The sequence below is a fragment of the Vicia villosa genome, linkage group LG7 (genome assembly GCF_029867415.1).
Source record: "Vicia villosa cultivar HV-30 ecotype Madison, WI linkage group LG7, Vvil1.0, whole genome shotgun sequence".
NCBI classification, from domain to species: domain Eukaryota; kingdom Viridiplantae; phylum Streptophyta; class Magnoliopsida; order Fabales; family Fabaceae; genus Vicia; species Vicia villosa.
In genome coordinates this window covers 106,034,383-106,062,271 of record NC_081186.1, presented here as the reverse complement: position 1 = coordinate 106,062,271, position 27,889 = coordinate 106,034,383, and the positions used below count along the sequence as shown (strand labels likewise).

Genomic DNA, 27,889 nt, shown 5'->3' with positions numbered 1-27,889 from the left:
CCTCTAAAATTAAATAAGTTACAAGATAACTAAGTTTTATCTTCTAGAAGCTAACTTTATTAATATTATCACATCACATTTTTTCTCACATTTTAGAAATTAACTTTTACAAAGCATAAAGAATATGAAAATTAATTTTCAAAACACTCGAGTTGATATGATCTAAGAAAAATGGGGGATGCAAATAGAAATTTCTAACACACATGTGAAAGAATAAAAAAGCCCAATTGAGAAAGTGATATGAAAGCTGGGCCTGAAACTCCCTTCAATCTCTCTCTCTCTCTCTCCTCTTTGCGGCATCGTTTTGTGACTGTATTTTCCGGTGAGTTAGCTTCTCTTTGGGAAAAACACCCACCGGTGAGTTCATCTTTGTTGATTCACAATTTTCATCTTGTTGTTGATTGCAGAGACAAAATGGGTATCATTGAGAAGATCAAAGAAATTGAGTTCGAGATGGCTCGGACTCAGAAAAACAAAGCCACTGGTTCGTACTTCCCTTTCTCACTTTACTCAATTTCACTTGCTCTACAACTCCAAAAATGTTATCTTATTGTTAAACGTTCCTTCATTTTGGGTTATATACTAATTAATTAATTAATTAGGATCTGTTTGGATTATCAGCTTTTTACAGTTTATAACACAGAAGTGCTTATGTATAAGCTATTTTTATAGGGAAAGATAAAATGAAGTTAAATTGTGTTCACTATAATTTATTTTCATGAACTATTTTGGGAAGTTGTGAAAATAAGCTGAAACGACGTTATGAACAATCATAAGCTTATTTTTGTAAGTTCTTCTAAAGAGTCTCATGTAATTGATGGCATTAGATAAACTGAAATAAGTCGATCCAAACAGACCCTTAGTTGAGTATGAATTAATTTTTTGGCTCAATGTGCTTGGTATTGTTACTATTAATTTAATCTTTTTTTTTTTTTTACTGTCTATAATAGAGTATCATCTTGGGCAGCTCAAGGCTAAGATAGCAAAACTAAGGACACAGTTGTTGGAACCTCCAAAGGTATGACAAATCACCTCTTTTCTACAATTCTTTGTGATGACACAATTAAGGGTGATTAGAAGTGCTTTTTCGGGTAGTTTTGGCGTGTTTGGATGTTGGATTTTGGAAGAGAGAGGAGGACATGTTTTCATTTTTAAATAAAAAAAGATATAAATGTTTCTAAAAATATAGTAAGCGCAATTGAATTGTTATGTGAGTAAGCATCTATAATGCTAATCTTTCATTTTTTCTAAAATCACAAATATATACAAAAATATAAATTAGCCTTCCAAACCTTCAAACCCAATACAACTTTAGGATTCGAGTTCCGTCCTTTTCTTCCTAAGGTAATTGATTATATATGACTGTCTAATCATTAGGCCAAATAGCTTAAATGATTAGTGTGTGTTTTTCCTGAAAATGCAAAAATGCATGAGTTAGAATGATTTTATGATTTTAGTATTAGGTGTTTGACATTTCCTTCGAGTATGATGCCTATTTCCCACTTTTTGCCTTGTCAAAACAATATTTCTGCAGACCCTAAACTTTTATTGCTCTAGTTTGTTGTACTTGTTTGAGCTACTTAAGAATATATCTCTTCTTATCGTGCTTCATTATCATTACATATTTACATGAGAGAAAAACAACTGCCTATGGAGGGACGATTGCTTGATTTCCTCTGTTTATGGTCTTGGTTTACCGCCCTACCATAATTGTTTTTAGCAAAGGATTTGTTTGCAATTCTTGTGTCAGTTTTTGTCTTCCCGTTTGAAGGCAGGCAACGCATTAATGTTCTGTTTGTGTGCGATCATAATGTTTATGAATGGATTATGATGCCAGATTCTTTGATGAAAACTTCTTCCACTTATTTTTGGGGGTAATTCAACTGTCTTCTTGGCTTCCATCTTTGTGAATAGCACATCAGCGAGCTGAAATGCTGTTTCTTTTTGTTCACTTCGGTTTTAATTTTCTTTAGGAGGATTTTTGTTCTTGTGGTTGTAATCCTTGTATTTGTCTGAATAAAGTATCATCCTACTACGATCTATTACAATTATTGATGTTAATGATTTCGGTTCTTAAGATTTCATGTCTCTTTTTCTTGGTTTAACGGGCCTAGGTTTCTATATTAATGTCAGCCACAGTATGCTATCCTTCTCTACATATTTTTATAAGATGTGGTATCCTGTCATCAATTTATGTAATAGGGTTCTAGTGGTGGTGGAGATGGATTTGAAGTTACGAAGTTTGGCCATGGACGTGTTGCACTGATTGGGTTTCCAAGGTTTGCCTTCAAAATAATTATTTTCCTAGTTTATGTGTTTTATTTACAATTACTATTAATTTCTAGATTAATTAATGTTGTATTGGGCTTCATTTCCTCAAATGTTTGTGTAATGTGTGCACACTGCTCTATTATACACATGCCTAGTTTTTTAATAGAAAATATAGAGCTAATCATGTTTCGCCTTTTCATTTGCCAGTGTGGGTAAGTCAACTCTTTTGACGCTATTAACGGGCACTCACTCTGAAGCTGCATCTTATGAGTTTACAACTTTGACCTGCATTCCTGGGATTATACACTACAATGATACTAAGATTCAGTTGCTTGATCTTCCTGGAATTATCGAGGGTGCTTCTGAAGGCAAGGGACGTGGGAGACAGGTAAAACTAAAAATTCCCTGTTTCTAGCATTCCAGTAATAGCCAGCCTGTAGCGTATTTTTTGCATCTACGAATTGATATTCAGCTTCAATTCTGTTATTATAATATTTAATATACATCAGGAGTGAGTACCGACTAGACTATTATGCTTGAGTACTGACTAGAATATTATGCATGAGTACTGACTAGAATATTAATTTATGCTCGAGTACTGACTAGAATATTATGCTTGGCTCTTTTAACTTATTGCTTTGGGAAACATGGCTTTGTTATAAGAACAGTGAAAGAATTTTTGTTTTGTGAATGTTTTCTCAGGTTATTGCTGTTGCTAAATCCTCAGACATAGTATTGATGGTTCTCGACGCCTCCAAAGTAAGTGCAATTTGGCATTTTCTAATGTATTCTTTTCACTCTTTATGATGCTAGTAACTTAGTATTGCTAGATGATAAAATGGTATTTTGGCTGTTTCCGTAAATTACTATTCTGAGTTCTGACAATTGATAAGTTTATTACATATTCTTGGATAGTGTTACTCATTAAACATTATTGTTAAAGACCTCCATCAAACCGGCTTTGGAAAAAACTGGTTGCTTTTTCATTGTCATAATGTGTGGTATCAGTTATCTTGCTTAAGATCGGGAGGGGATAGTAAGATCGTAAAACATAAGATCGTAACTAAGATAAGAAGATCCTACTCAATTATTTTTGTTAGCTTGAGAGTGGATAGAAAGATCGTAAAACATAAGATCGTTACAAAAATCGTAAGATAATACTAAAACATAAAATAATACTACATATTTAAAGTATTTCTACATGATATTTTCGTAGGCAAATGTATTCGTGGGAAATGAACGCCGGCGAATGATAACTGTTGCGCATCTGTATCTTGTCATCCTTCTCGGCATGTAATGGCGGTGGCCGGAAAATGGCCGATCGTGGCCGGAACTGGCCAAGATTGCACATAATCAATGTTTTTACCATTTTTTTTACAATTTGACTATAACACGCGGTTCTACTTAAGATCTAGATCGTTAGGGGTGAGTGAGATCAAAAAATCGTAAAATTTAAGATTTAAATCGAGATTTTGATAACCATGGGTATTTCTTTGTAAGTTAGTTTTGGCAAATAACGGCTATAGCGGTACTATAACGCTATTGTGTAGTGTAACAGAATTTGAACAAATTGTTATTGTTCCGTAATACACTAGTATTTAATACAAACTACAACGTGTTGTCAAATAGTGGCTATAACAGCACTATTACCCTATAGCATGGCAGAATTTGAACAAACCGCTATATGATGCAAGATTAACAAACTGTTGTAAATCTAAGTCACTTTCATAACTCTTTTATCTGATTATGTAAGGTTGTCTTATTGTTGGATAATGATTCTAACTTCTTGCTCCACTTGATAAGCAATGAATTTGAGTTCAACATATTTTGTTTTCTCCCTTTCATTTCAGTCCTTTAATTACTTGCACTGTTTTAGGCCTCCCACCATCCAAAGAATACACTGCTACTATACCATAATGCTTGTGCATCTGCTCTTTCTTTTGGAATTGGATTAACTATTTGTGGCTTATATATATTTTTTAATACCTAAACTTCCAATTTTCTTGCCACGACCTTTTTAAATGTGTCAGAGTGAGGGTCATAGGCAAATATTGACTAAGGAGCTGGAAGCTGTCGGCTTGCGGCTAAACAAGAGACCACCTCAGGTAAGTTTGTGTATGAAAGGATATTTTAGATACATGACATACAACCTATTTATATATATTTTTATTTGCATTCTTGTTGGGTTTATACATTGTTTATGATTAATAATTTGAAACTTTATATTTCTTTGCAGATATATTTTAAGAAGAAAAAGACAGGGGGCATTTCATTCAACAGCACTATGCCTTTAACTCATGTGGATGAGAAGCTTTGTTATCAGATTCTACACGAGTACAAAATTCACAATGCAGAGGTATCTAGCAAGCTTTAAAGTGTTGTCAGTTGTAATTCAGTTATATGTACCTGTCGTTATGAGATGTTATAATTGTGCTGTTGTAGCAACCATCACAAATGTTAAATTTGCTTTTTACTATTGCACAGTATGTTTAACCATGACTAGCTGGTGATGTGAGCATGCTGTGTTTTCCTTTAGGCCGCCTCTGTTAAAACCTTGAGCTATTAAGTAGAAGCCCAAGAAATATTTTATATAATTTCTATAGCTCCTCCTTTCGCACAATGATCCTGTTTTATCCGTACAGAAACAAACCTGTAAGGTGGGAATGTCACTCTTTATAAACTATTTTCAAACCACATATCTTTTTCATTGTGGGAATTAGGATTTTCCCATTACTCTCCCTCACGCTCAACACTATTTGGTTTGGTGGGTTGATAATTTGGCGAGTGTCCCGAATTTAAAGTTTCTGACTAGATCCACTCCCCTAAATGCTGAAACTCTTTGGTGGAGACTAAAGAATGATTTTATATCACACAACCGTGATATCAATGAATGTTTTTCATATGTACATTGCCTAACTTACCCTCTATGACTAGTAAATTGATCCATTGGAAATACAAAAAGTTGAATTGAAGGAAAGGTATTTTAGAGTTTTTTTTAACAGCTTAGAAATATTGAATATGAGAGAAGTAGTTAAGATTTTTTTATATTTCATTCCATAAAGCACGAGATAAAATTTGCTTAAAATTTATTGCAGAGAGAGTACTTGATATTACTTGTTCCTTTTCAGTTTTCATCAATCTTTTTCCAAGTAGACGCCAAATTTTTATATTTTTCATTCCATAAAGCACGAGATAAAATTTGCTTAAAATTTATTGCAGAGAGAGTACTTGATATCACTTGTTCCTTTTCAGTTTTCATCAATCTTTTTCCAAGTAGACGCCAAATTATTATATTGATGAAAACTGTGATTATGAAGAGCAGCTGACTCTTTGTATAATGTAGAAGTGTTGAGTTTAACCTGTAATTGTTTTTTTTTGTTGCCAGTGATAGAACCATTCCATATTGATGAATTATGTAATTTTCTTTGCTACATTTATCATATTACAACAGTTGTTTTATTTTTCCCCCTTCTGTAATTTTCCTATATGAAGGAGACAGCTGACAACTTCAATTTTCAGATCCTTTTCCGTGAGGATGCGACAGTGGATGATTTCATAGATGTCATTGAAGGAAACCGTAAATACATGAAGTGTGTATATGTCTACAACAAGATAGATGTTGTTGGTATTGATGATGTGGACAGATTATCCCGTCAACCTAATTCTGTTGTCATTAGCTGTAATTTGAAGGTAACTGCATATTTCAGTGTCAAAAAAAGAATACAAGATACAATAAAGTTTTACCTATTAATTCTTTTTAACATTATAGAAATTATAGTGCATGAAGCATATTTTTTTCCATCTTTTTTGTATGTTGGTAACACAAGTTTTTTTTTTCTTTTTTTGTAAACAGCTGAATTTAGACAGACTACTTTCAAGGATGTGGGATGAAATGGGTTTGGTCAGAGTTTATACAAAACCACAAGGCCAGCAGCCTGATTTCGGTGATCCAGTGGTTCTTTCAGCTGTATGTTGCATTATGATTATTGTTATTATGAACACACACACACACACACACACACACACACACACACACACACACACACTGCTCCTTATTCTATTTACTTAGAAAACCTTTGGTTGCTTTTTGTTTTAAGGACTGTTTGTATTGCGACTTAGTTGAGTTTATCTACTGACATAAGCTCTTGTGAGACTATTTGAGAGTTTATGGATACAACTTATAACATGTCCATAAGCTGTTTTTCAGTTTATTCATAAGCTCTCCACGATAGCTTATATGGAAATAACTTACACATAAGCACTGACTGATATGATAAGTGTTTATGCTATAACCGTTTTTAATTAAGTTGTATATCCAAAACAGAACTTTAATCTTCTAATCCTTCACTTTCTCTCTCATATTGTTTTAGGATAGAGGTGGCTGCAGTGTAGAAGACTTCTGCAACCACATACATAGAAGTTTGGTGAAGGATGTGAAGTATGTTCTGGTGTGGGGTATAAGTGCTAGGCACTATCCACAACATTGTGGCCTTAGTCACGTTCTTCGTGATGAAGATGTTGTTCAGATTGTTAAGAAAAAGGTTAGAAATCCACCCTTCACCTTGTTTTTTTTCCGTGTTGTTAAGTAGCAACTATTGTTCAAATTCTATGTTCTTGACTTGTTACTTGCTGAACACGTGTATATATGAATATACAGGAAACAGACGAGGGAGGAAGGGGTCGTTTCAAGTCACATTCCGATGCACCTGCTCGGATATCAGACAGACAAAAGAAGGCTCCACTTAAACAATAATTATATGACGCCAAGCCTATGATTTCAATGGATTGGTATGTGAATGGAATGAAAGAGTGGACGTTGATGGTATATCCAGAAGCAAAAGTAGTACTTTTTTGGTTCCTCTTCCCAAATAGGATTGAACGTTCCTCCTTTTTGCACTTTACAAAGTGGAGCACCTATGTTTTCATCACCCATATGTTGTAACTTTTTTATCCTTTCAACAATAGCTTTTATGAATCTATGGAGTCTGCACAATGAGTTGAGAAATAGAAAGCAAAGGGAACATGAACCGCATCTTGAATATTTTCGCAGTCATTATTTATGATTGCATATAATACCTATATGTCCTGATAGTGTGCCTTTGAGGATGAATCATCATACTACTAGAGTTGAAACTTTAAAGAGCCAATGAAGTGTTTCGGTTTGAGCAAATGAGTGATATAATCAAGAAATTTTTGTATTTTATAGAGAAATGAGTTTTGTTTATTCAAGAATTTAACTTAAAGATGAAGAAATAATTTAAACCAACATACAAATCATTTGACAATAGAGTCCAACATGAGTACTAAAATATAGATGTAAATCAAAACTCATTAAATAAGTATTGGTTTATATATGAAGCTCACTTTCTATAGAATCAAAATCTTTTTTTAAACTAGAAGTCCTTTTCCATATGAAGCTCACTTTCTTTTTCTTTTTTTTTAACTCTATGTAAAGCTCTGTCCTACAAAATGTGTGAGTGGATGGATCCTAGGCTCAAGCAATAATAAAGACCTGACTAAGAAAATCATATCCTCATCCTACAAAAAGTCAATTATTGCAACTTTTCATGGTTAGGCAAAATGTCACCTTCCATTGTTTTATTCTCTCAGTCATTGTCATGTCAATTAAGTTGTGTAACACACAAAAACCAATTATTGTTCATGTTAGGTTTATGTCTAACTTTGTAACCAAATAAATTAGTAACAAGTGTTGGTCTCTAAAACTTTGGTCGATTTCTTTATAGCACACAAGAATCACAAACAATCATATAACTTGTTCAGTTACATGCTAATTTAATTTAACTTAGTCTCCCTGCTACATGCAGTAGCTTCTTCAAAAGCAATTCCATGTCCAATCTAAACGTCGACCAAAGACACTGATAGTCTTTGGTTGATATTCACACTTGTATCAAAACACGCGCTAATTTTTTTCTCATGAATCATAATTATTGACAACTTAAATCCAAGTCTCTAAATAATGACTTAATTTTCTATAATCTCCCTTCACTAAGTTATGTTTGAATGAATATTTGAATTAAGAGCTTATGTATAAATAATTAAAGATGAAATAAGTTGAACTACTCTCAAGCAAGTTATATGTCTAAATAATGACTTAATTTTCTATAATCTCCCTTCACTAAGTTATGTTTGAATGAATATTTGAATTAAGAGCTAATGTATAAATAATTAAAGATGAAATAAGTTGAACTACTCTCAAGCAAGTTATATGTCATTTTTATAGACTATCTTAAAAAGGTTTGTGCAAATAAACCGAAGACATCTTACAAACATGTCATAAATTATTTTCATAAGCTCTTTCAAACCGTTTTACAAATACTTATATCAACAGATAAATCAATTCAAACAGACTTTGACAGTCAAACTACTTTCCATTTGGTCTACTTGCCTCTATGGATTAACTCCACATATATTCAAATCATGAGATGAGATTCTATCAAACTAATGGAAAACTTTGTAGAATCTTTAGCCAAACCTTATCCCAAAAATTCTACTATAATGAAGAAAACCATCACAAAAAGACATTATGTGACATTATTGAACATGTCAGAATGATAAAAGACCAACATATTATAGCCTCCCTGGTTTTTTCATCCTAGCAAGTAAATGTTGGTTAAAGACCACAATCATCCATAAATGATAACATTTATTAAAAAAGCAAGTAGTAGTTATTGGATCTCAATCTCACACAAAATCACAAAACCAAAAGGTAAGAAATGGAAATTGCGTTGAGAATTCGAGAGAATCCGCATTCGAATCCCGGTTGAAACAATCATTCGTCAGACTTTACTTATTTCCGACTAAACTTTGGATTACCAGGACCCTTTTCCGAGAAACTAAACAATCTAGAAATTACCTCTAAATATCAGCAAGATCTAAGAAGTACAAACATGAAAATTTGATTAACTTGTCCATGAGAACATGTTTCATTTCATGAATCTAACAGTGTTACAGAAAATCACAACTGTGAAGTCCTCAAATTGATGCTACATTAATTAAATTATCAACTAAAGCTATGAGCCTTTTTAAACATAAAACCAATACGAAAGCAATTCGTGCAGAAGAAACCTCGGAGGAGTTACACATAGTCTCACCAGAAAAACTCATTCATTCATTCAAGCATCAGAATAAACTTCTTCATTTCACCGTCTCACGAAACCTCAAATCTCAACCCATTAACTTGATCTAATTCTCTTCTGGTTGACTTTTCCATCAGATTTTAGAGTTCCACTCGAATCCCCTTCAGACGAAGCTTCTTGCGACTTAGTAAAAGAACTCGAAAGATCAGCATAAAGATCAACCACTCTTCTGATATTGCTATTGAGCTCTCTAATCAAACCGACGTTTCGGCTCAGGTTATCAGGCATCCTAGACTCATGATTTTGGTTTATCTCATTGATTAAAAGCCGGTTTTGATTCAAAATATCTTGTGCCTGCAATAAACTCTTCTGAAACACCTGTAAAAGCCTACTATCTACTTGACTCGTATCGCCTAGTTCTCCGAATATATCACCTTCCATTTTTCAATCACACTTTAGAATTCAATCAACAAATAATCCTGCAAAAAAAAAAAAGTAATAACAACAAAACAACAAATCATGATCAATAAGAAAAAGAAAACAAGACAAAAGTGATGACAATTATATACAAAAATATAAATCAGAAACTAACTGAATAAGATGCTTGATCTATCAGATTAAAGCAGATATGAAAAGCAAAAATCAAAAGATGAAACATGTTTTTTGGGAAGCAAAATAAAAAACACATGCTTTTACCATATTCTTTCCTCTATCTACCAAGCAACCAAACAAAAGGTACTAAGGGTTTGATTTGCATAAGATTCTCAAAGAAATCACAAGCTAGAAATGATTTTTCTTTCACTGACTTAAAGTAAGACCCTTTTCAACAAGAAAGAACCTTTTTTTCCTTTTACTGTTACCAATGAAATCAAGATGGAATGGAGCAGAAAACAGTGACACAAAAAAAAACACAAAAAGCACAAAACAACAATAGTGAGAATCCCAAAAGCCAAGTCAATCAATACGATATAAAAATCTTAACTTCCAATAAAAATAAGACAAACCCATTAATAAAAATTATACCTTTTTATTGCCCCAAAAAAATAATAAAACATGGGTTCAATTTTGCAATAGACAAACAAACCCAACAAACTCATCAAACCCATGAAACCCAGAAGACATTATTGAATGGTTGTTATGTTATCTTACCTTGACAGAGTGAAGAATCCAAATGGGGTATCTGATGTAGAAAAAAAAATGAGAATTTTATGGTAAAAAAGAGATTTTTATGGAGAAAAAACTAGGGGAAAAAGAGAGAATGGAACATGGAAAAAGACCCTGAAATCATGGTGAGAGAAACAAGAGGAAGGGATGGTGATGATGATGATAGTACATGATATGATATATGTGATGAGTTTGTGAAAACCTCGTTTGTATCAGACGCAGGTTATATGCAGTTGTGTTGTGGGCACAGCACAGACAGAATACATGACAGACAGATTCATTCTATAATGCAAGTTGCCCACATTCAATTTCAAGACCAACACCATTTATGTCATTTTACATTTGTTGTTGTTGTTATTGTTGGGATTTGGATTCCTAGAATTAAATATGTTATACATTTATTAATTGATTTTTATTTTGTGATTACATCAATTTTTGGGATTAATTTCAAAAAAAGTGATGGCAAACACTTGATCAATGTCCATATGAAGTTTTGAAAAACTATCTTATGTGATTCAATGAAGATATTATTAGGGTTTTTAATCCAAACTAGAAAATGTTTGTGAGAGTATTTTTAAATAGACTAAATTTTAATAGGTCGAGCATTTTAATGAATCCTTTAAGTAGAAAGTGTTTATTATGATGGAAGAAGTTTTAAAAGAGACGTAAACTCTTTTTGGTAAAACTAGCTTGATAGCTGGTGACTAGTAGCTGATAAGTTAATTTGACTGTTTGGTAAATTAGTTGTTACACTAGCTGATAAATACAAAATGATACGAAATGACATTCTTATTAAGAAATTTGTGATTTATTTATCTTATCATATTATATTATTATATTATTAAATTAATTTATATTTGATAAAAATAAATATATTAATACAAACTTACAAAGAAATTTTAATATATGTGAATAAGAAACATCAAAATATTTTAAATTTGTATATAAATTATATAAATATATTTAACGAAATATATGAAATTTGAATTCAGTTAAATTAATCAAAGTTAATGCTAAAAATAAGTTTATTATTTAATATTATACCATAAAAATATAACAAAAATTTTAATTTTCTTCGTCTCGGTTAATCTCATTGATTCTTCGATTACGTTTCATTAACTTGAAAATTATCAACACTATTTCAAAATTTATTGTATACTTTAGATGTTATTAAAAATATTATATATATCGAAGGGTAAAAATAGATTTTTGTTAAAATAATAAGGGTATAAATGAAATAAAAAGTCACAAGCTAAAAGCTACAAGCTCAAAAGCTACTTCAAATAGCTTTTAAAAAAAGAGACAAAAGCTAGTAAAAAAGCTAAAAGCTAAAAGCTAAAAACAGTTACCAAACAGAGCTTTTTTTATTTATATGAGCTGAAAAGCTAAAAGCTCTTTTTATGGCTTTACCAAACAGACTCATAATATTACATAAAAGGGCAAAGGGAGTAGTGCAGAGAAAAGAATATTAAAAACTATAAATAGCTCGTGACAAAAACAAGTCACTAAAGCCGAAATAAGTGTAATAGAGAAACAAGTAAAACTACTGATTTTATGATAGGAGGCATATGACTTTTCAACGACCAAATTTAACATTCAAGGAAGCCAATTATTAAAAGAGATCTTGCACGTGAAGTTGTTCGACAAATCAACCAAGTATAAGGGTCAGATGGGCCTAACCGAAAGTTTATGACATGCTTATCATCGAATAAAAAGGCACGACACAATAACTATTTCCAACTGAAGAGGGAGATTGATTGATTCAACAATAATATCTAAAGTAATATAGAGAAGGATCCTAATCAGAAACATGTTCATCCAAGGATAGGGACAAATAAACCAAACCAAGGGGGAAAGACAAAGACGAGCACAATAAGAAGGACGGCCCTCTACCATGACACACTATCAATACAATAGTTGATGGTTTCTTTGGAGAAGGAAAATCTTGCTCGTCAAGAAGAAGACACTCAATACACATGAGCATGTTCCTTAGAGTCCAATATCCAGATAATCCCCAAGGGACTCTGACTTTGGTCAATTATGGATTAGAGAACCTTTTATCTTCAAAAGGTTAACTGTTCTAGATTGAATTACCTTAGAGTCTTATTTTACACATTCAGAGGCAGGAGCATTTTTTGTTCTGGACATAATTCCATTTTTAGATTTTTCAAAATAAATACGAATCTGGCTTTAGCAAGGGATTTTGTGAAGATGCCAGCCCATTGATGGTCTGTATCGATAAATTTAAAACTTAAAATTCCCTTATGAACATAATCCCTTATAAAATGATGTTTAATTTCAATATTTTTTGCCCTTGAGTTTAAAATAGGATTCTTATATAAACAAATAGCAGAGGTGTTATCACACAAGATATGAATGTTACTTTCCTTAATTTGATTCTTCTAGGTGACTTTTCATCCAGAGTATTTGCGTGCTACACACGGAGGCTGCAATATATTCAGCTTTTGTTGTTAAAAGATCTATACCCATCATAGTCAGCATCACAATATCCTACTAACTTATATTCTTTTTATTTTCTATACATCAAACCAAGGTTAGTAGTATCTTTCATATATCTAAAGATTCAATTAACAACTGTTAAGTAAGATACTCTATGATCTAATTGGAATCTAGCACATAAGTAAACACTGAATAGAATGTCAAGTCGAGAAGCAATCGGATATAGAAGAGAACCACTCATACCTCTGTATAATTTTTGCTCTACCTTTTTACCTACTTCGTTATTTTCAAGAATACATGTTAGATGCATTGGAGTCTTAGCTGTCTTGCACTCAGATAAGTCAAACTTCTTCAGAAGTTCGTGTATTTGCTCTAATGAACGCATGTTCCTTCTGAACTTTGATTGATTTAAATTTCTATAAAGAAATTTACTTATCCCACCAGACTCATCTTAAATTCTTCCTGCATAGACTTAGATAATTCCTTACAAAGAGTTGCATTAGTAGAACAAAAATAATATCATAAACGTAAATTTGTACTACTAAGATATCATGTTTGAATGACTTGCAGAACAAGATTGTATCAATCATCCCTCTTGTAAAATCATTTTTGAAAAGAAAATTGCTCAGTCTTTCATACCATGCTCTGAGAGCCTGTTTCAGACCATACAAATATTTTTTTCAGTGTATAAACAAAATCTAGGATTTTATGATTTTTCAAAACTAGGAGGTTGATGAACATAAACATCTTTTGTAATGTAACCATTCAAAAATTCACTCTTAATATCCATTTCATATAAAATGATGGTATGATTTACTACAAAGGAAATAAGAAGACGAATAGATTCTAACCTGGCCACTGGTGCAAAGGTTTTAGTATAATCAAATCCTTCTGTTAACTATAGCCTTGTGCAACCAGTCTAACTTTAATTCCTCCCATATTTCCTCGCTCATTTAGCTTGTTTATGAACACCCACTTGGTTCTAGTAACATACTTTCCTTTTGGTCTTAGTATCAAATCCCATACATCATTTGAGGAGAATTAATTCCATTCTTCTTGCATGAACATAATTTATTCAGAGTCTAGTAATGCTTCATCAATGGATGTTGGTTCTAGGATAGACACCAAACTCATAAGGGTATCTTCATCTTGTCTAAATGAAGATTTGGTTCTAACATGTTCAACTTTATCACCCAAAATCAAATGCTAAGGATGGGGGTGATTTTGTCTATGCTTCTTCAGAGGTGTTGGGGTGTCAACAAATTTTGGTTGAGCTTGTCCAAAATATTTGACTTTAGAATCCTTGTCTTCAGAGTCTGAGTATGTGATTTATATATCTGCAAACTTTTCAACTAACTTTGACTTTTCAGGGTAAAGCTTATCATCAAACTTAACATGAATTGACTCTTCAATAATTCGTGTCTCAGTTTTGTATACTTTATAGTCTTTTGAGTGTTCATAGTGTCCTAACATGATACACATTTTTGCTTTAGAATCAAACTTGTTAAGGGTGTCTTTAGTGTTAAGCATAAAACAGAAACAACTAAAGGGGTGAAAGTAAGAAATATTGGGCTTTCTATTCTTTCATAATTCATAGGGAGTCTTATTCATAATGGGTCTTATATGGATTTTATTCTGAATGTAACATGTTGTGTTAACTGCTTCTACCCATAAGTGTTTTGCAACATTTATCTCATTGATCATAGTTCTGGCCATTTCTTACAAAGTACAATTTTTTCTTTCTACAACTTCATTTTGTTAAGGAGTTCTAAGACAAGAGAAATGATGAGAAATGTCATTTTCATAAAAAAAAATTAAAAAAATATTTTTATTTTCAAATACCCCCACCATGATCACTCCCGACTCTGACAATTTTAAAATCCTTTTCATTTTGCACTTGGGAGCAGAAAGTAGCAAACACAGAATGTGACTTATTCTTGTATTTTAAGAATTTTACCCATGTTCATATGTTGTAGTTATCAATGATAACTAGTCCATACTTATTGCCATTGAGAAAGACTATTTTCACATGAAAAAACAAGTCAATATGTAAGAGCTCCAAAGACCTAGAGGTTGAAACAATTTTTTTATCTATGAAATAAGTTTTTGAAAACTTGCATTTCTAACATGCTTCACAAAGAGAATTTGAAACATACTTTAGATTTGGAAGGCCTTTAACAAAGTTCATCTAACCTTCCGTGCCATGTCCATTGCTATTCGTTCACAGATATGAGGCATTTAACATATTGAATTTGTAAATTTGATAGTTTAATTTTATAAATGTTGTTTTTCCTCTGGCATCTGAAAAGTACAGAGCCATCCTTTTGATGACTAACTATGCAGGACTCTTGATTAAAGATAATATCGTAACCATTGTCACTTAATTGACTTATGAATAAAACATTATGCATTAATCCTTCAACTAACAAAAAAATTTAGAGATATAGGGTAGAGAACCGTTGCCAATTATTCTAGAGACAATAATTTTACCTTTATGATTGTCTCCGAAACCAATATAGCCTCAAGGATTAAGTTCCAGATCTTGGAACATATGCCTTCATGGTGTCATGTGTCGTGAGAATCCAGAGTCTAGGTACCATAATTTGTGTCTTAACTTAGCTTCTAAGTATGTTTGTAACATAGACTATTTTATCTTTAGGTACCCATATCTTTTTGGGTCCTTTATGGTTAGTTCTCCCAAAGGTTTTATCAACCTAGGATCCTTGTGCATAATCAGTATCATGCGTGTGTCCATAAGTGAAGTGAGAGTATAAGGCTTTTGGATCAACCATCATTTCTTCTTTTGGTTTATGATTAAACATTTTGTTCCTTGGTCTAATATATCCAATGCATTTTCTCTCATTTCCACTAACTCCATAGATCATGGAAGCCAACTTGCTTCTATATATTTTTTAGCTAGAAATTTTTGAAAAGAAGTTTCATACTTCTTTGAAGCACATTCAGAGTTCATAGGAGCAATCATGGGAATTTTCTTTTCTAAAATATCACTCTTTCTTTTGAGAGAAGAGTTTTCATTTTCAAAACAATTGATTTTTTGTTGGTGAAAAAATCAAACTTAACTCATATCATTAATCAAAATATGTTCAATACAAGGAGGTATCAAATGGAAACCACTATGCCTAGACTAAGAATTGGCCGCCTTCACTAACGAGTGGGCAACTGAATTCACTTGACGTTTAATAAAATTTACCTCAAAGTTAGGATAAGAAAGCAACAAGGTTTGTAAAGAAGAAATAATTATACTAAACTCGGCTCTACCAGTGTGCTTTGTTCGAAGAGCTTGAACTACCATTTGGGAGTCACTTTCAAAGATAACTTGTCAAAGATTCAATGTTATAGCTCCCTAAATTCTTCTTTAAGGGAAATGGGTTCCGCTTCCAAGATAGAATGAGTACCAATATTCCAAGCAACACCTGCAAATATAAAGCGACCAGGGTTATCACGAACACACCACCCTCTATACGTGGAGCCCTTTTGAGAATTGAAACCTGCGTCAACATTACACTTGAACCATCCAACATTAGGAGGTTCCTATCTCATAGGGTGTTGGATAGGAGAAGAAGAAAATTGGTGTAGCCTTTGGAACATCAAGGCACCTCCATGGGTTAAGCATTTTTTGTGGAGAATTTGTAGGGGTTGTTTACCGACCCGACTAAGATTCCAACAATATCATGTTCAGTGCCCGTTAGGTTGTCAGTTTTGTGACGATAATATTAAAGATGATTGGCATGTTCTGTTTGGATGTAACACTAATAACCAATGTTGGAGGGAAACATGTTTGTACTCCGTTATTGAACCCCAGTTAATTTCCTTTGTTGATGCTAAAGCTCTTATATTTGATATCTGTAATAGGGAGGATAGGAAGATTGTTGGGAGATTGGTTGGTATGCTAGATGTGATATGTAGAAATAGAAATAATAAATTATGGAATAATGAACAGGAGGAAGCTACAACTATTGGTTTGATAGCTCTTAGCAATTGACAGGCTTGGTTGGCGGCTTAGAAAGACCAGATTACAGATAATCCTCTATAACACCCTACGAGGTGGGAACCTCCTAATGTTGGGAGGTTTAAGTGTAATGTTGACGCAAATTTCAATTCTCAAAAAGGCACCACAAATAGAGGGTGGTGTGTTCGTGATAACCTTGGTCGTTTTATATTTGCAGGTCTTTCTTTTAAAATCACATTTTCTTTCATCAACTCACTATGGACTTCAGAATGAGTTACAAGAATATTTTTTTAGAGTCTTATATCTTCTCTCAAGTTTATGATTATTTTCAAGAATCTCAGCTATAGATGTTTCAAGTTCAAAACTAGATAGATGAGAAAATACCTCTTTAGTGTCTAATTTTGATTTTGTTTCAGGGCTACCTGCTTATGCTTTTGCCTTCAGCGCCATATTTGCTTGCCCTTATTTAGAGTAATCATTTGAGGAGTCAGAGTCATCCCACGTTGCCATCAGAACCTTCTTCTTATCTTTTAAGAACTTTTTCTTTGGCTTTTCTTTGGTGAGTCTATGACACACGTACTTGTAATGGCCATGCTCCGTGCATTCATAGCATATGACTTCTTTTCCAGCTCCTAGATTCTTCCGCTTAGAGGTTGACTCAGATGGTCCACATGTTCTTCTATAGCCTCTAAACTTATTTTGTCTTTTCTTTTAGAGTTGGTTAACTCTTCTAGACAGTAGAGACACATAATCTTCTTCAAATTCTTCTTCTTCAGCTTGAAAGCCTCTAATCTTTTCAAAGTTACATTTGGACTTCAAGGCAACAAACTTTCCTTTCTTATGAGGCACGGTCTCTTCTAGCTCAATATCATGACTCCTTAGATAGCTAACAAGCTCTTTCAGAGTTATTATGGTCAAATTCTTTGACACCTTAAGTGCAGCTACCATTTGCCTATATTTCTTTGGTAGACTTCTTATGATCTTTTTCACGTGATCTGCAGTAGTGTAGCCTTTGTTCAAGACTTTCAAACCAGCAACAAGAGTCTAAAACCTTGAGAACATATCCTCAATGGTTTCTTCTTCTTCCATTATGAAGGATTCGTACTTTTGAATCAAGGCAAGACCCTTGGTTTCTTTTACTTGTTGGTTTCCTTCATGAGTCATTCTAAGAGAATCAAATATAGACTTTGTAGAGTCTCTATTTGTTATCTTTTCATACTGAGTGTATAAGATAGCATTTAACAAAATGGTGTCGTGGCACGAAAAATATCTGAGTGTATCGAACGCTCGAAATACAACAAAGTCGCCACCGAACTTTATTTATTCCAAAAAGAAAGGGAAAATATTGATATAACCCATGAAAGAAAAAAAGATGGTCGTCGCAACCAAATTAGGATTCGATAGTCGGTCATACAAGGGAAAGATATTAGCACCCATTGTACTTAACGTGACCTATTTAGTTAGTTTTGTGAATGTGTGTTAGCGTGAATTTTATTTTGCAGTCTTCTACTTATTATGCAGGAAAAAGAAAATAAAGGGTTTTTAGGTTTTTTATTATTGTACCTGACAAGGTTTTGGGTCTCGCTCCTACGTATCTCTGGGTACAATGGATAACTTTAGACTACATAGTTCTAATAGAAAATATTTGCGGGTTGGTTCATTTTAGCGAAAGATTCTCAAGTCTCATTCGAACGAAAAACATTGCTACCTAAAACATGAATAATTGAATATTTGCATCACTTCAAGAATGGATAACTGAATCAGGATCAACACAGATTCTTGACACCATCACATTCGAGTGGAAAATGTTTGATATTCACATGTGGAAGTGCTATTTGCATCATCGCGGAGTCGACGAAGCGTCTTTTGTTTATAAAAAGGTTTTGAAGTGAAATCCAAGAGGCAAAAGGCCTGAATGAGTAGAGATTTTTTATGTGGGAGACAAGCATCAAACCATAAGCTAAGTACAACCAACAGCCTTTGCTAGCATGGATGTGGAGTCCAAACAAGGAGAGCCCAAGTAGACAAATTTTGTGATGTGTCGCCACATATGTAGTGCCATGTCATGTCCACATAAGTTAAAATACCAACTAAACAAATTTAAAGGAAAAAAATCCAAAAAATGACAAATAAAGCTAGAGGTGCTTACAACTGAACAGGTCCAATAAAAAAGCTTCAACCAAACCACACCAAATCAAAACTGTAAAAAATTGTATTTGATTCGGATGTGTTTTGATCATTTTTAATAGAACTGCAAGGTTTGGTTCAGTTTGCAGTTTGTATTTTACAAACCAAATCAATCTGCATTCATTATGTTGCAAAATCTTACTAACAATTATATATAGGGGTGTTCGCGGTGCGGTTTGGGCGATTTTGACGAAAAAAATCATCCGACTTGCAAGAGAAAAAATAGTGCGGTTTGGTGGACTTTTAAAAAAAATCCGAACCAAACCAAATCAAACTAATGGAGTTTGGTTCGGTTCGGTTGGTTTGGTTTTTTGCAAATATTTTATTGAGCCATACATACACATATAGATGACAATATAATTTTGTATTTAGACATTCATACACTATCAAATAACAACAAAACTCGTCATATTTTGACAACAATTTTCCATTTAATATGTAAGAGTTAAATTAGACAAAAGTGGAATATTAAATATAAAATAATAGCATAAAACAATATAAAAATTATTATAATGAAACAAAAAAAAAGAGACGAAAGATTAGTGAAGGTGAAAAAGAAAAAAAATGTTGAGATTAGAGAAGAAGATGTGCGATAAAAACGAAACTGAAATACAGAACATTTACATAAAAATGAGAAGGTGAAAAAGAAAGAATATAAGAGAGTAGATATTATAGAAGAAAAGAGAAGATGTATATGGCAAAGAAGGTGCGATAATATTATTAGAGATTTGAGAAGACCGGGACTGAAATTATATGTGTAAGGATGAGAAAATTGTTATAAGGCTAATGTATAATAGGTTTAAGTTTGGGTTGGATATGAGTTAAGTAAAATTTAGGTTGCAACATAATGTGGTTTGGTTCGGCTTACAAAATACAAACTGCAAACCGAACCGAACTGTGCGGTTTTATTAAAAAATGACTCAAACTAATCCGAACCAAATGCGGTTTTTTGCGGTTTCGGTTTGGTTTGATTTGGTTTGCGGTTTTCTATTGGATTGGTTTGGTTTGAACACCCCTAATTATATATTTTTTAATTCTTTAGAGAAATCAACAAGTACTAAGTACCATGTGTATATTTTTTCATAATCTCTGAATGATATTTATTTTAATTTACATATCAACAAAAATCAAATTATTATTAATTTATAAATAATATTTTGACAAAAATATATTTTATTGAACTTTATAAATAATATTTATTTAAGAATGCAATTTCATGTATATCGTTCTTTAGACATTAGATAAAATGGTGAGACACAATTTTATGCATCAAATTATAAATTTATTTGGAGAATTATAGACATTAGATAAAATGGTGAGACACAATTTTATGCATTAAATTATAAATTTATTTGGAGAATTATAAACTTATTTTATGGTAATATATGGATGATTAAACACAAAATTATGTTTTTCTTTATATGTGTATGTATGACTTAATAAAATTTTAGTAAAAAATTGAACCAATCGAACGAATCCAAACCGCATTGGTTTAGTTTTATTTATAAAAGTCAAACGAACCAAATTAAACCGCATGCTTTTTTCTCTTGCGATTCAGCTGACTTTTGGTGTCAACACCCCTAACTAAAGAGACTACAAAGCTGCATTTTTTTATTAAGAAAATTAAATAAAAGAATCAAAAGTACATTTAAACCTAAATTTTTATTAAAAAAATAAAATATCAAACAACTAGAATCAATGCTAAAATTCATTTGGATTTAATTTATCTTTTATAAATAAAAACTTTTAAAAATTAAAAAATTTAAATAATAGCAAAGTACTTTATATAAATAAAAAAAAAGTTTTACATATTTTATATAAATACATTAAAGTAATGCAAGAATGTAAGTTGATTTTTTGGCTATAAAAAGGCTCATACCTACTCTTATTTCCAAACATCATTTATTTTCAAAATGGCTAGGGCATCTGGACTACTTCCACTCTTTTCCACCACCATGGTGATCATGATCATCCTATTCTTAGGTAAGTTGAATTTCTTTATATTATTTTCTATTCATTATTGACTCTTAAGAATACATCATATTGATTAGGAAGAGAAACCAGTAAAACAAATTTAATTTTTGTGAATAGGTTTGGAGAAAGCTATTGGTGAGAATGTCAAAATGGATACTGCTAAATATTCAACAACAAGAGGTTCTTGGGTGCCATTGAATTATCGACTTACTACGTTGAAACCATGCACTGACAACTTTATTGGAGCATGTGTTCCTGGAACTGATGATGCTTCTTGCGACAAGATGTGCAAACAATCTGGCGATGAAAAAGGAGGATTTTGCAAAACTCTTCGTTACAAAGAACCAGCACCACATAACTTCTGCCATTGCTATTGTTAGATTTGAATTTTATACCAATAAATAGGTATTGCTATAAGTAGTGCAATTTAGCTAGAGTGTTTGATTTATATCATAGAATAATATATTTTACAGTTGAATTGTCATCCTTTAAACATTTTATAGTTTATTCTATGCTTAAAAATTGAGATCAATATCATTTTTATTTGCTCATAGTTTGATAAATAATATTTTCAATCAATTACAAAGTATTTTATATTGTGATTCCTAATACATTTATAATTTAAGTTACACAAATTTATTGAACTTTGCAGACTAAAACACTACAAAAAAATTAACTTATAGTGAAAATGATAATCCATTGGTAAAGGGGTAAAAATCAAGGGTATAGCACAACAAACTTTTTTCATTTTCCTATACCAGTAGTTATAATTTTTTTGTCAAGGTGATCAAAACACTGGTGCTATAACCATGGTTTTTTTCAATTGACTAGAATTTTTATAACTTATTATTTTACTATAACAACAATTGAGTCTACAATGCTATAAGCTTTAGTAAAATAATTTAATACCAACTCTTTTAGTTGGTATATATTTTATCAAAATTTGTTTATTGAAATCTGTTAAATATCTCATAAATATATTCTTCCAATTTTTTAGGTTAATACATAAAATTAGATAAATTTATTTATTTATTTATGAAGCAATATCAAATAAACCTTCAATCATGTTTAAAATCTTATCACTAAATAGTTAATAATGTCAAATTAAATGTTTCATATAATATTGAAATAAATAAAGTCGTAATAGTCCTCAAAATTACAAAAATAATTGATTCTTGTCCATTATATTTTCACCTTTACTGTATTAAGACATAAAAACCTTCTATTTTCCTTCTTGTCCATGTTGGTTAGTATTGTGATTATATATATGAGATTTTATTTTGATAGAGGTCATATGAACATCTAGAATCAAGAAAAATACTTGCATGGAATCAATTGAGAAAAGGGGGAAATAGTTTAGTCCGATAAAAACACTTCGACAATAAATAATCGAAAACTTGAGAAAAGAAAATCAACAAGTATTTCAATAAAAACACCACTACCCAAACCCCAAACATAAACCTCTTAAAACAAACTATTGATGCGGGCACAAAACATGATTCATCCTCTGGTATGAGAAAATGCATGAAACACATGAAATTTTAGCAAGAAACTATTTTTAAGACCAAACTATCTTGTTTGCCAACAAATAACACTCTTTAGTAGATTTCAATTCTGAACAAATTGTATTGCTTAATTGAAAATCTCTCGGTCAACTACCCAATGCAATAAATTACCGGTAAACCTAAATCTATTTCTAAATTTTTGTGTTTAATAGATGATTTTTCTTGATCTAGAATTAAAAAGTAGTTTTAAATAACAATTTAAATCCATATATCATGTTAAAATTTATCAAATTATAACAAACATTAAACGTAAGAATAAATATTAGTATGTGCAAATAACGAAAATATATGACAAAAATGATCAAGAGTAACTCTTGAGAGTTTTGATTAATTACATCTTATGACAAACAAAATAGAGTTTACCTACTCATTTCCAATGAAGAAATACATATAAAAGATATTTAAAGGAAATAACATCTGAAACGATTCCTCAAACTTTTGGAAATTTTCTAAGAAGAACCTCAATAAATATAACTCAAATATTTATCAGCATGATACTCGTGTAACATCAAATGCATAATCCCTTCTAAGTACACGAGTCCTATAATAAAAAATCATGTTGACCTCCATTCACTACGCGAAGGAAATTTTAGTTAGAGAATGAGCTTTCTTTAGCTCTAAGAAAGAGTGACTTGGATCCGGATTCTTTGCTTACTGAATTTATCATATTTTTCTAAATCTTCTAATTGAAGGAGATTTTACCAAGAATCTTTGGCTTACAAGGCTTCCAATGATTTTTCTTTGCTCTATCTAGCTATGTACCAATCCCTTACATTATTAATATAAAAAAAATTGAATTTAGAGACAATTTCAGCTACTAGGACAACCCAAATAAGCACTAAATGGAGGCTTTGTGATTAATTCTTGTTCAAGTTAAATAAATACTTAAAATTATATTAAAGGTTCATTAAAAGAGTTTATTAAAAAAACATAAAAGATAGACTTATCTAATATCAGTTTCGATAATTTTTATTTTTAATCATATTATTCATAAGATTGTTGCTTATATTTTGTCTTCAACATGTATTACTATTTTAACTTAAATTTACTATTATTTTTAAGTTTTTTTTTCTTCTTTTTTTCAACTTTCTATTTTCATGTCCAAACAAATTCACGTTCAAAATCATATCTCACTAAAAAATGCGATGCATACATACACATAGGTTTGTTACTAGTTATATACGGTAGTATCTATGTAAAAAAATACATAAATAAAAAATTATTATAATTTCACATTAATGTTTTTATTATGTTACTGGTTTAGTGGGCAACATATACTCAAATAAATTTGTTTAGGGAAGGTGGTATGTGATCATTTAAATTTTTTTTTTTTTTGGACAGAATGTGATCATTTAGATTTAACCATTATAAAATGTCATGTCAATCAAACAGCTAGAAAGTAACAATGAGAATAAATGCTAAAATGCATTTTGATTTAATTTTATATGTTAATTTATCTTTTGTCAAAAGCACCTAATTAAATTACACCGCGAACATCCTAACCAAAGAAACTAAAATGTTAAATTCTTGTAAAAATAAATTAAAAAATTAAAATAGAAGAATCAAAAGTATATTTAAACTTAAATTTTATAGAAAAAATAAATATGATCACTTAAATTTAGACTAGAATATCAAACAACTAGAATGTAACAATGATGATCAATGCTAAAATTTATTTGGATTTAATTTTATATGTTAATTTATCTTTTATCAATAAATCCAATTTAATTAAGAGTTTAAAGATAATGTATTGTTTGTTAAAACAGTTTTACACATACAACCAATCAAAATGCATTATTTGTCATGTAATTTTAGTTTTTTAAAATTAAAAATGGAATTTATTCTGATGCATGTCTCTCATTGGTTGACAGAGTAAAAATACTTTACACTGTTAGTGCATTTCCTTTTTTCTCTTTAATTAATTGAAAATAAATACTTTTAAAAATTTAAATTTTAAATAATAGCAAAGTACTTTATATAAATAAAAAAAAGTTTTACATATTTTATATAAGTATATTAAAGTAATGCTAGAATGTCAGTTGATTTTTTGGCTATAAAAAGGCTCATACTTACTCTTATTTTCAAACACAATTCATTTTCAAAATGGCTAGGGCAACTGGACTACTTCCACTCTTTTCCACCACCATGGTGATCATGATCATCCTATTCTTAGGTAAGTTGAATTTATTTATATTATTTTCTAATCATTATTGACTCTTAAGAATACATCTTATTAATTTGGAAGAGAAACGAGTAAAACAAATTTAATTTTTGTGAACAGGTTTGGAGAAAGCTATTGCTGAGAATGTCAAAATGGATACTGCTAAATATTCAACAACAAGAGGTTCTTGGGTGCCATTGAATTATCGACTTACTGAGATGTTGAAACCATGTACTGACAACTTTATTGGAGCATGTGTTCCTGGTACTGATGATGATGCTTCTTGTTTCAGTCGTTGCAAACAATCCGGTGATGTAAAAGGAGGCTTTTGCAAAACTCTTAGTTACAAAGAACCAGCACCACATAACTTTTGCCATTGTTATTGTTAGATTTGAATTTTGATCCAATAATAATAGATATTGCTACGAGGAGTGCAATTATCTAGCTAGAATGTTTTATTTATATCATAGAATAATATATTTTACAGTTGCATTGTCAACATTTTAACATTTTGTAGTTGATTCTGTGCTTCAAAAATGAGATCAATATTATTCATATAATTTTATTTTGATTTACTCATAGTTTGATCAAGGATTCAAGGGTATAGCACAAAAACCCTTTATTATTTTAAATCCTATACCAACAATTAGTTTAGAATTACAATAACCAATAGAGATGATTTTTTTGTCAGTTGAATAAAACACAGTGGTATAACCATGGTTGTTTTTCAATGGAGTGGAATTTTTATAACTTACTATTTGACTATAACAACAAATGAGTTTACATTGCTATAAGATTTAGTGAATATTTTAACACCAAATCTTTTAGTTAGTATATATTTTATCAAAGATGTTATTTTGAGACCAAAAAGTATAACATTTTACTTTTCTTTAATATGTTGAACAGTGAAATATTATAATAACAAATAATTTTTTTAAAAATATATAAATTTTTAATTTTATTTTATTTTTAGATTAAAGATACCGATATAAAATTGTGTGATTAACTAACTTTATAAATTCATAGACTAGATTTTTAGATTTTATTAACCAACTTTATTTTACTATTAGAAATTAATTTTAATATCGGGCCGTTTATTTTATTAACCAACTTCATTAACCAACATTTTATTTTTCATTAACCAAATTTATTTTACTATTAAAAATTATTTTTAATATTTAGGCGTTTACTAACCAAATTTATCATTTCATTAACTAACATTTTAATTTTTTTAATCAACTTTATTTTACTATTAAATTATTTTTCATATCTGAACGTTTATTTACTAATAAAAGTCACTATGCACGTACGGTTCACGGGTAATGTTCATAAAAAAATAATAATTATTGTTCACCATATAAATATGATGAACAATGCATACATCGTCAAAATTGAGTGTAAAGTTGATGTCAAGATAGCACACTTGATATTTTATCAACATTTATTTTTTAAAATTTGTCAAATATCTCATAAATATATTCTTACATTTTTTTTAGGTTAATACTTATAATAATTTGATAAATTTTTGTATTTATTTATGAAACAATATCAAATAAACCTTCAATCATGTTTAAAATCTTATCACCAAATAGTTAATAATGCCAAACTAAATATTTTATATAATTTTGAAATAAGTAAAGTCGTAATAATCCTCAAAATTGCAAAAAAAATTGATTCTTATCTATTATATTTTCACTTTTACTACATCAAGACAAAATAAATCTTCTATTTTTTTTTCTTGTCCATGTTCGTTAGGATTGTGACTATACGAGTTTATTTTGAGAGAGGTCACAGGAACACATGAAATTTTAGCAAGAAATTATTTCTAAGGCCAAACTATTTATAAAAATAATTTCACTTGGAGAAAGGTACTTGGAAAAGTGATACTCGATTAAGCAATATGCATTTCACTTGAAAAAAGGTACTACAAGTTCTCTTTCTCCTCCATCGAAGACGTTAAACACGTTAGGTCAAATGTGTCTTAGAATCTCAATCCAAAAGCTTATTCCTTGGACTAGAGATTTTATTCCTTCTTTGCAACGTTCTTCTATTGCTCGGGTTTGGATTAGACTATTTGATCTTGCTCATGAATTTTGGTGGCCAAATATTCTTTTTGCTATTGCTATTAGCATTGGGACTCCGATTTGCCCGAATGGAATTGCTATTAAGCCCATTTTTGTTAGGTCATTTGGCCATTTTGTAGAAGTTTTGGCAAAAATAGATCTATCCTCACCAATCAACTATAATGTCCGAGTTGAGAGACAGGGGTATGCTTTTTTCGTGGTTATTGGTTATGAGAATTTTCCACCTTTTTGCACTCATTGTAATAATGTATAAGGTGGAAATATGCAAGAGACTCAATCCAACTCAAAAGTAAAAAAGCACAAAGAGGCCCAAATCAAGACTTTTGAACAAGTTAGGAATGCTAATTTCGATAAGGCCTATGTTGATAAATCCAATGAAAAAATCTCTGAAATGCTTGTCGTAGGTAAGGATCATGAAACCAATGGTGTGATTAAGAGATCTGCCCTTTATAACGAATTTGAAGCTTTAGCTAAAGCTGTAGAGGTTGTGGATGAGTCTGATGCTAGTTCTCTTGGGCATGAATTTGTTGATGTCGTACAACTTATTGATGATGAAAATGATTCCATAGGAAACTCTCATGTGGAAAAATCTCAACAAAATAACAAGTTCCTTCAAGATTCATGGTCTAATATGATGGAAAATGATGAGGATGAGTACGGTTTTCTGCTAAACTCTGATTATGCTACCCAAAGCAATATGGGATTCACTTTGGTCAGAGCTAAAAAGGGGGGAAAAGCTTAAACCTAGATAAATTTATGAAACTAGGTCAAAGGTTGGTCTCTTCTAGCCTTTGAAATGACCAGCCTTTTTTGAAACATAAGGGGCCTTGCCAATGCCCCTTTAAAATTTTCTCTTAGGACTCACAAACCTAATGTTATTTTTGTTGTTCATCCTTGGACGAGCTCTGACTCACTCCCTCATAATTGGTTATGCAGGCTTGGGCTCAATATTTTTT

The 27,889-nt window shown here is 31.1% G+C and overlaps 4 protein-coding genes across 6 annotated transcripts; 3 read left to right on the top strand and 1 right to left on the bottom strand.

Moving 5' to 3' along the window:
• The first annotated feature begins 241 nt into the window (after positions 1 to 241).
• On the top strand, positions 242 to 7,411 carry LOC131616415 (developmentally-regulated G-protein 2). The gene is made up of 12 exons (XM_058887741.1): positions 242 to 322; positions 408 to 484; positions 951 to 1,018; positions 2,203 to 2,279; positions 2,479 to 2,659; positions 2,974 to 3,030; positions 4,302 to 4,376; positions 4,508 to 4,627; positions 5,791 to 5,961; positions 6,125 to 6,238; positions 6,642 to 6,812; positions 6,929 to 7,411. The coding sequence occupies exons 2-12, from the start codon at positions 415 to 417 to the stop codon at positions 7,022 to 7,024; spliced, it is 1,200 nt and encodes a 399-aa protein (XP_058743724.1). The 5' UTR covers positions 242 to 322; positions 408 to 414; the 3' UTR covers positions 7,025 to 7,411.
• A 1,775-nt stretch (positions 7,412 to 9,186) lies between these two features.
• Positions 9,187 to 10,873, bottom strand: LOC131616416 (protein ELF4-LIKE 4-like). 3 transcript variants are annotated; one of them, XM_058887742.1, is made up of 2 exons: positions 10,518 to 10,873; positions 9,187 to 9,847 (listed from the first exon to the last, which is right to left on the bottom strand). In XM_058887742.1, the coding sequence occupies exon 2, from the start codon at positions 9,807 to 9,809 to the stop codon at positions 9,465 to 9,467; it is 345 nt and encodes a 114-aa protein (XP_058743725.1). In that variant the 5' UTR covers positions 9,810 to 9,847; positions 10,518 to 10,873; the 3' UTR covers positions 9,187 to 9,464. The 3 variants fall into 3 exon arrangements, with proteins under 3 accessions (XP_058743725.1, XP_058743726.1, XP_058743727.1); XM_058887743.1 differs by lacking the exon at positions 10,518 to 10,873 and adding an exon at positions 10,065 to 10,468; XM_058887744.1 differs by lacking the exon at positions 10,518 to 10,873 and adding an exon at positions 9,961 to 9,981.
• A 10,160-nt stretch (positions 10,874 to 21,033) lies between these two features.
• LOC131618181 (uncharacterized) lies at positions 21,034 to 21,666 on the top strand. The gene is made up of 2 exons (XM_058889442.1): positions 21,034 to 21,132; positions 21,241 to 21,666. Exons 1-2 carry the CDS (start codon positions 21,063 to 21,065, stop codon positions 21,501 to 21,503), a joined length of 333 nt encoding a protein of 110 aa, XP_058745425.1. The 5' UTR covers positions 21,034 to 21,062; the 3' UTR covers positions 21,504 to 21,666.
• A 3,080-nt stretch (positions 21,667 to 24,746) lies between these two features.
• On the top strand, positions 24,747 to 25,365 carry LOC131618180 (uncharacterized). The gene is made up of 2 exons (XM_058889441.1): positions 24,747 to 24,861; positions 24,970 to 25,365. The coding sequence occupies exons 1-2, from the start codon at positions 24,792 to 24,794 to the stop codon at positions 25,236 to 25,238; spliced, it is 339 nt and encodes a 112-aa protein (XP_058745424.1). The 5' UTR covers positions 24,747 to 24,791; the 3' UTR covers positions 25,239 to 25,365.
• The last annotated feature ends 2,524 nt before the right edge of the window (positions 25,366 to 27,889 follow it).